The sequence below is a fragment of the Pholis gunnellus genome (assembly GCF_910591455.1).
Source record: "Pholis gunnellus genome assembly, chromosome: 15".
Classification (NCBI taxonomy): Eukaryota; Metazoa; Chordata; class Actinopteri; order Perciformes; family Pholidae; genus Pholis; species Pholis gunnellus.
Genome location: NC_136542.1, coordinates 22,012,866 through 22,021,770, shown reverse-complemented (window position 1 = coordinate 22,021,770; position 8,905 = coordinate 22,012,866). Strand labels below are relative to the sequence as shown.

The following is an 8,905-nucleotide window of genomic DNA, read 5'->3' as shown; positions in this document are numbered from 1 at the left end:
GCGTTAAAAAAAAAAGTGTTGTGTGTGTGTGTTTTCAGACACACTCCAAAGGAACTGCAGCTGAACTAAACAGCAGCGTCTCACTTTGGTGCTTCAAAAACAAAAGGGCTCACTTCCTTGAACGGTGTGCGACCTTCCTACCCCCCCCCCCCCCCCCCCCCCCCCCCCCCCCCCCCCACACACACACACACACACACACACACACACACACACACACAGGGACACACATCGCCACCCTAATTTACCTCCCCAGCAGCCCACCAGGAGCACTTACCCTTGCCCTCCCCCTTTTCCCCTCCTGTGACTCACCTCCTGGGCTTGCATCAGTCAGCAGAAAGCCCCCCCCCCTTCTGTTCTTTGATGGCCCCATAAAATCTGGAGTGTTTAACTCTTTTGGACATCATAATCCCCTCTTCCAGTAAGGCCTTTTCTTTTTCTTTTTTTTACTGGAGAGAGAGGAAAAGAAAAAACAACAGGTTGTTATCAAGATCATTATTCACTTCTGTGTGCTCGTTCTGGCAACACAGGCCCTCTTGAATTATGATTACCTCTTCTGTTACTCACCGCTTTGTGTTTTCTCCAGCGGTAGCGGAATAAATGTTTTGGAGACTTATGCTGAGACTTGTCGCCGAGGATTTTGCCTTCGCTCCCCGGTGCTGCTGGTATCGGGCTGTGAATTGAGGCCGTATTCTAGGGCTGCGATTCCTCTCTGTATCAACACATTGAGTCACTCGCTATTTCAGCTAAAGGCTTCTGTTCGGCTGGGGCTCCGCGGGTGGCGTGACCTGCTGCTCATTGCGGAACCAACACAAATCCACCTTTCCTTATGTGGGTGCGTTTCGTCACTTTGTTCCGACCCTAACCCCAGACGTAAGGCTCCTCTTTGATTGATCGAGCTTGGCTTAGTGATGTGCCAACATGGCTGCTAAATTGTTTAGCTTGCCCCCTGCTGCGACTATTTCATCATCCGCTCCTCCCGCAGCTGTCTGAAACACATCTTACATGGCACGAGCAATCGTGGGCTGAGTCAGGGTCGTGAATCCGGATGAACAACAAAGTAAATCATCTACTGTGGGTCCTCCCCCTTGCATCCATTTGTCTCCCTTTTGTCTTAAATTGAGTGCAGGCTTCCCTGGCTGAGATCAGAGCCTTGGCTGTGTGTGTGTGTGTGTGTGTGTGGACAGTTACTGTAGATGAGGCTATAGCACACACACACACACACGCAACCAGCGCTTGTTAAACCCAGCAGGACTTGGGTGGCCTTGGTTTCCACTGCTCCGGGAGGTCCACTGTGTAGGGTGAAAAAAGGTAGACAGTGCTGTCCAAACCAGACATTACAGCTGGGTCTGGACAGTCAAATTATTCCCAGTGTTCTCCTATGATTGGAGACATGCAAGGACCGACTGCGTGGTTCCTTCCCGGAAGGCAAAAGGTAAGGGAATACCTCCTGAGCGTTGCATTCCCTGAAACCCTGCAAAACTGCAGGTCAGCATGGCCCAGTGAGAAAAACTGCCACATCACTATGTTTTAATGGACCGCACATGCCACAGCAGCTGCTGTTTAGCAACCCAGATGTTGGGCCTGGCCCTCACGTCGATCACACAAAAGGGTGAAAGAGGACAGAGACAAAGCGCGGCGGATGGATGAAAGACGCAAAGCCCTAATTGGTCCAATTAAAATGCGTTCCTGATCTCTGAATCGTCTCCCCGTCGTCACTTCAGACCACTCGTCCTCGGCTGTTCACAAAGTCCCGCTTTAAGCTTCCGGACACGGAAGCTGCTGTGAGTCACCCGCTGCCCATCAGTCTTTGCTCTTCCCTGGGAGGCCTTTCATTGACAAAGGCTGCAGGCTTCGGAAGTTAACGGCACATGAGTCAGGATCCCTGGAGGCCCCTGGGTGAGAAATCACGGCCACGGGTTTCCGGAGGCTCGAGAGGTTCAGTGGGCAGCAGCAGATTCATAAAATGAAAGAGTGCGGAGCCCTTTTTCTGACATCTGTATTTTTCTGTGGGTTCTGTTTTTTTGTCTGTCTGTCTTTGGTGCTAAGTGCTCATTGCTGTGGTGTTTCTGCGCTGCACTTTCCAAAGATGACTTGTCAATCAATGCTTGTGGGTGCTGCCGTCGTCTTTTATCCTCTAGGTTTTTTTCCCAGTTGACGTACTTCTGAGTTTCTGTGTGCACTTCTTTTGTTTGAGGCAGAGGTTATTGCTTCTTGCGTTGACTATTCAGTTATTTTTCTTCTAAACACGTGCCACTGAAGCTGTTGTCAGAAACATTTTTAAAAAAAGGTCACTTCCCTGGCGCCTGTTGTCAGTGAAAGCCTACCAGGTACAAAAGGGTTCCTAACAGCAGAAGGACAGCTTTCGGTGTCTTTAGGTTCGTCGCTGTTGTTAAATCAACCCAAGTTCGCTCATTATTATATTTTAATTTGTCCAAAACGGGGCAAAAATACACTTTTGATCGAGTGAATGAAACTGCACTTGATACTAGTTCCAGGGTCATTTTTGGAAGTTGTTTAATTCACCATTAGCAAACAGTTCAGCCCCTCTCTGATGGCATGCCACTGCAGAGAACTTCCTAAATCATTCTTGGTTAATTTGGTAAGCTTCTCATCTGCCATCCCAATTTCTAACTCCAGTCTGAGTGCCAGAGGGGAAGAGGCGGAGGAACGGCACGGAGGTCAAGATGCGGCGGATGGAGCCGATCCGGCGAGAGCATCACAGCTCATCCGCGGCAAGCGCTTGTGTCACTTGATTGACAGGCCCCCAGATCTAACCTTCACCAAACTGTGTCGAGGGCAGCGGTGGTGGGGGCTGAAGGGGGTAGCGCTTGTCAGCCTCGTTGAGCTTCATCCACTAGATCCAGTAGCGACACATGCCAGTCTCGGCGGAAGGGATGTTAGTAAGATGGAGAGAGAGGTTGGAGGGTGGCCCCGCGCAGTCAAGTGGCCTAAAGTTTAGATTGGAACAGTGAAGACTTGTTTTGTCAGTGCTTATTTGACAGTGGATTGGATCAGTAAGAATTGGCATATGAAGTCTTTTTATTTCCCCATACGCAAAATCTTAATATGTACTATATAGGCAACCTTGCTAACATGTTCCCTATATCAACATTGAAGATGATATGTCAGTGTTGCATTTGCTGAAAATTTAAAACAAAGTATGAATCGTGCCTTAAGATTATTCTGTCAAGAGTACACATTTGTAACATGAAACACTAATTCATATGCACAAATTCCTTTTTTTAACCTGTAATATCTGCCAGGCTTTTGGCTGAGGATCATTTTTGGACAGGGGATTTTGAGGACACTTTTCCAGCACATTTTCAACTGAACCAGACCACACATTGCACCTCACAAAGCTGCACATTTCTGCCTCTTCTTGTGGCTTGTTTGAGCAGGAATGGACACAGAATAATTACATCATATATACTAACAATCATTTGAAAGTGGCAGTACTTAGTAATAAGCAATATTCAGCTGGACTGAATCTATTAAGTATGGTATGTAAGCCGAGACAGGCCATAATATTTAGAATATTTATATATATATATAGATGTATATAGATAATATATATAGTTTTATCTGAATTTATGTCATTTAAATTCCCTCTTTCCCATATAACTTCACTTTGCACAACTTTAAAATGTTTTGAATCACAAATTCATATTCAAGTGCCTATTACCTTGGATCATATGACTGACAAAATGTAATGAGACAAAGATCTGATCAATTCCATTCAGGCTAAATCAGTTATCCTTGGTAGCTTATTGTTCAAGTTAAACATTTTATTTGTTGTATGAGTTTCACCAATCCAACACAAACAACTTTCGATTGATTTGAAATTTTGGATCAGAAAATGTCCAATTGAATTCAATGTGAATGTTTTATTCATAAATAATATAAGCTTTTGAAAGTTCACAACAAGATGGTTTTCACACTAAGAACATTAAAATTGGACTATTACCAAGTTTAATCCTTAATGCTAGGAGTAGGAATCTTGTTGTAGACAAAGGTGGTTGTTTTGGCAGGAATTGGGTTGTAGATTAGTGGCGTGTCAATAAGTGATTCAAAACATAAAAGAAAAATGAGAAGAGGCATATGCAAAGAAATGATGTCTCGCCATGACTATAAAGACAGCAACGTTCTATTTTCTGAGCTACTGAGCTAATCTGATCTAATAATTGTTGAGGCAGGCCTCTTCACTGTACTGTACTGGTTACCGGTTTGCAAACATCAACCCCCACCCGTCAACATCGTTTTAACCGCAACGTGTGAACTGGGAGAGCCAAAACTGGAGGGACGGCTTCACCAAAGCCTTATTTCCGAACGTTGGCCTTGCATTGTGGCCCGGCCCAGCTACCAGACAGGAGACATAAACACACCATGGCTTTAAACATGGAAATCCACCAAGCCTGTGAAATGTTTCAGCTCTGATCTCACTCTTTCCAGCATCTCTCCGAGAGTCACACCAGTGGCGCGCAGTGGGGGTGGGGGTGCAATAATGGCCTTTGAAATGTCAAATCAGAACTCTTTTTTTCCTCCCTACATTGCTACCATCTATCACCTGGTTGAACATAGAATGCTTTGAATGATCTCAGTTTATGTGCTTGTGATGTGAAATGCGTCGTCTGGGCCGTGCCCTCCAGCTGCCCCGGCTATCTTGTTTGGCCCCTCTGTTTTTCCTCGTGCCCTGGGTCGGGGTCAGTGTTGGTTTTTTTCATTTTTTTTCCCCATGTCACTGAATCATGCACAACAGACAACACTGCCCCTGACTTAAAGGGTTACTCTGAGGTTGGAGGGTAAGGGGGAGGGAGTTTACAGAGGTGCTCAGAAGAGAGAGAGCAATGAACTCTTTTGAGATCCACAGTGATGAGTAATGGAGCGGGCTTGTGAGAACCAGCGTCAGGGGTGGTGGTGGTGGTGGGGTGGGGGGTTTGTGGTTAAACATGAGCGTGTCGCCACATACCATTATGCCTTTTCCCATCAGCGAGACCCCCCCTCCCTCCAGGGCGTCGACGGAACATTCCTTCTCTATCAATAGGCGAGGAGGGGAAAATGGATGGTTTATCCGTTTAAACAGAGTAATGACTGACAAGTGATTAAAGCAGCAATGCGCTAATCAGCTGACTCTGCAAAGCAATCAGTAAACCCAGTGGGGATTTTTGTAGGTTTGTTTGTTTGATTATAAAAGTGTTTCTGAAAAAGAAAAAAATACAAATGGTTACTTTATCCGTTAGCAACAATTCGGGTAATTATAGTGTCTTTTTTCCATTGGAACAGATAATGCACTGAAGACTTCTGGCTTCTCCTTGTAGTTCCGTTTAAAGTACTCTGCTTTTCTAAATATGAAAGGATGCACTGTAAATCACTCTGCTGTTAACATGCTTCTTACATCTTGTTAATCTTTCTGCTGGCATTGTAGGAAGGTGCATGTAGTGCCCGTAGTACAGATGTTGCTCTGAAAGAGCTGACTGAGACACACACTTTCACTCAAGGTAACATTTCAGTGACATTCAAAAGGTAGTTCAGACTTCAGGAAGCAACACAAGACTTGCAAAAAGCTAACAAATGCCATAGCACCCCCTACTGTTGACTGGTTATTGAAAAAAAAGAAAAATATATTGACTGGAAAAATGTACCTTCTCATTGCTTATATATATATATATATATATATATATATATATATATATATATATATATATATATATATATATATATATATATAGACTTCTGGCTTCTCCTTGTTCTTAAACTCTTCAAAACACCCAACGAAACATTTTAAAACAGTAATGTTTGAGATGAATTCAGGATTGGTCTAATTACTCCTCACTAACGAGCACTGCAGTCTACTCCAGGTTTTATGATTCTGCTGAGTAGGGCACAGCTGCTGCATTACACAGTGGAACGGATTGAACCACAGGTGGAATTTAATAAAGCATTCTTGTAATATTGTCTCTTCTCAGGGAGCTGGAGACAGCTTTATTGGAGCGCTGGCATGTTACATGGCTCATTATCCCACAATGCCTCTGGAGGAGATGGCCCGCAGAGCCAATCAGGTGGCAGGAGTGAGTGTGCAGACTGTTGGCACGCAGAAGTCGTACCCCTTCAAAAAGGACCTACCAGCTGAACTGTTCTGAGAGCAGCAAATCAGCGAGTAGACACCAGCGTTAATGGATCAAATCTGAAATGGCTGTCGTTGAACACAACTATAAAACTACTGAGGAATGTTTACGAAGTAGTCACTGCTATTTAAATATAAAGCTGACCTCAATTTGACTGTTAACATAACAAACATTAATGGTGCCTATGTGGTGACAAGCCTGCTTACAACAGATAATCTCAATGGTTTTAAACTGTTTAATAATTGACAATGATCCTTACAATTTGCCCAAATAAATCATATTTCACAAATGGTTCCATTGAAAATGTATCCAGTTTAAATATAAAGTTACAAAACACTTGACTGAATTGTAATAAATCACACGTTTAGCTTGCTTTTATAATGACTTTCTTGAAGCTCAGCCGGGGTTTGAGTCATGCTGATCTGGTGCAGGGGGCGGAGTAGAGGCCTGTTTTGTAGATCTCATCAGAAATCCTCGAGAACGCGTCAACCAGCCAAACAGAAATGTTGACTGACGAAACAGCTTGTATAATCCATGACAATAAAAGAAAAAGGTCTGTTCAAACCAAGCAGGTTTCTGTTGTCCATATATTTTGGTGCATTGTCAAATCGATTTGATCTTCCTCTTCTCCAAAAACAGGACGTGCTTGTTCACTGCAAAGACAGAGATGCGACTTTAAATGAAATTCAAGGGCCTGGACAAAATGAATACAATGCAAAGCTTGAGCTTGCAGCTGATAGGATTTAGGAAGTGAAAAGATTTAGATTAGAAAGAAAGATTTAAAAAGATGTATGGTCCTTGGTAGTGATTTATGACATTTGGGATTCATCTAAGGTTATTATATACATCAACACTATCACATCGAGTTATCTACTTTAGCGGCTTCCCCCACCAAACTGTTACAACACCATACAACAAATACGCAACAGTCTGAATGTAGACATTTCTAATAACAACTTGTTGTATGTTACAATTAAATTGTACAATTAGTCGTTTCACCAATGCAGTATTATTTCCAATGTCTGCCAAAGTAAAACCGGAAATCAGTTTCTCAACGTTATCGTGGAGGTTTTTGTCTCAGTGATTCATTTTAATGATCTGGACTGAGACAGTTTCCTGCTACGGTGCACATATGCTGAAAGTCCAGGTGCTGTTTTAAAACATTAACAGCTTGGCACCATTACCATGAGTTTGTCCTTTTGTTATTTTTCAGCACAGACTAATGCTCAATAAAAGGTTACAGTATGTACGTTACATGTGCAGAGCATACACAGCTGGTTATTCATAACTTACCAAACGGATCGTGTTTGCGCAGCACCAGCTTCTCTCTGAGACGGTTCCTCTTCGTGTTGAAGAAGTAGCCTGTCCCTGCAGCGCTCATCATCTGCACCAAGATGGTCCTGACACAAAATAGCATTGGTCAACACTACAGCCAGTAAAGGGCATTTGGTATTTTCCTGCCAGCTTTCCTGGGACAATAACAATGACACAGATGATACATTTTACCGTTCCTATTTTATTATTTCCACTTACTTTGATTTTGCCTTGGCCACTGAAACATGGAAAAGAGCAGAGGATGGGTATCAAAATGAGATAGATTGATTCAATTAACTAGACAAATATGTATGAATGCAACGCTAATGACTTTAATAGCGAGTAATCTGGTTGACAGTTAGCCAACTACTAGTTTAACTCAGATTAACCGCTGGGTAACATTACACAACAGTGACAGCCGAGCGTGGCAGCATTTGAAATTGACAACACTTAATAACTACAAAAATAGAAAACGCAAGTAAGCATAGACAACGCCACGTTAGGTAATATTGACTAACATCAAGAGTCAAAAGCTAACGGTAGGTTAGCTAATGATAGCTAAATTAAGGTTAGCAAACTGACACGTTTTAGACAGCACTGCATGCGCATGCAAACGACTCTTTAATTAACTACATCCATTAAAATACCCACAATTTGCGGTGGTAAGAAACATTTTGCAGACTTTAATCCACTAGACGAAGACAGCATTAAAACAACGATGTTTTGCCAAGGTGAGTCACATTGGGAAGGCTGTACATCCGGTTTGTCAAGCACTTCCGGGTCCCCTTAAAGGAGAAGTTCAGCTGAGTAGCAATACGTGCGCCTGCCTCCAAAATCAGAACCCGCTATGTTGATTGATAAACCTTTCAGCCTTGTTTTTGTCCTTTTATATGTTCTTTGCATATTTTATAATTTCCAACCCACACACCAAAACAAGCCTTTTTTTCTGAAGAAGGCATTTTTAGGAGTAGACCTACAGTGTTTGCTTGCCTATTGCTCCTGGTCCTTGTTAATGGTTTGGGAGACTATGCAGGCTGTGTGTGTTACTGAATTAAGGTCTGAGCTGAGAGCATGATGATGATAGAGAGTGAAGGAGTACGTTTTTTGTCTCATACAGCCAGTTGAAGAGTCTCCGTTTTTGTTCTACCAGTGTCTAAACAATCGGTCTCAAAGGGGCACTGAGTTGTTCCTGTACATGTTTCTTGTTCATTTGCAGTACAACATTAGCGGTTGCCATGAGAGCAAATGAGCATCTGTTGAGAATGTACGACAAAGATGGGATTGTCGAATAACGCTGTGGTGGATGTGGCCTTCATCATTTTTCCTTTTGCTATCTAAATGTTTCATATCCCCTCACCCGATGTATTGAAGCTTTTTTTTCATGTAGTTTTACAGTTGACTCATGTTCCTCTCATTTCACTTCAACTTCCAATTGATTCAGATTTAATCCCATGAATAACCAAAATAAT

The 8,905-nt window shown here is 42.9% G+C and overlaps 2 protein-coding genes across 3 annotated transcripts in view; one reads left to right on the top strand and one right to left on the bottom strand.

Annotated features, from left to right (window-relative positions):
- rbks (ribokinase) overlaps positions 1-6,137 on the top strand; it is a gene marked incomplete at its 3' end in the record, with an annotated part of 34,214 nt that extends 28,077 nt beyond the window's left edge. For both annotated transcript variants that reach the window (XM_079174170.1, XM_079174171.1), the window contains exon 9: positions 5,964-6,137. In XM_079174170.1, the coding sequence (XP_079030296.1) occupies positions 5,964-6,137 (174 nt within the window). The remainder of the gene's footprint in view (positions 1-5,963) is intronic.
- Positions 6,138-6,175: 38 nt separating this feature from the next.
- On the bottom strand, positions 6,176-8,215 carry mrpl33 (mitochondrial ribosomal protein L33). Its single transcript, XM_079174173.1, has 4 exons — positions 8,088-8,215; positions 7,656-7,674; positions 7,416-7,522; positions 6,176-6,775 (listed from the first exon to the last, which is right to left on the bottom strand). Exons 1-4 carry the CDS (start codon positions 8,107-8,109, stop codon positions 6,726-6,728), a joined length of 198 nt encoding a protein of 65 aa, XP_079030299.1. The 5' UTR covers positions 8,110-8,215; the 3' UTR covers positions 6,176-6,725.
- Positions 8,216-8,905: the final 690 nt, after the last annotated feature.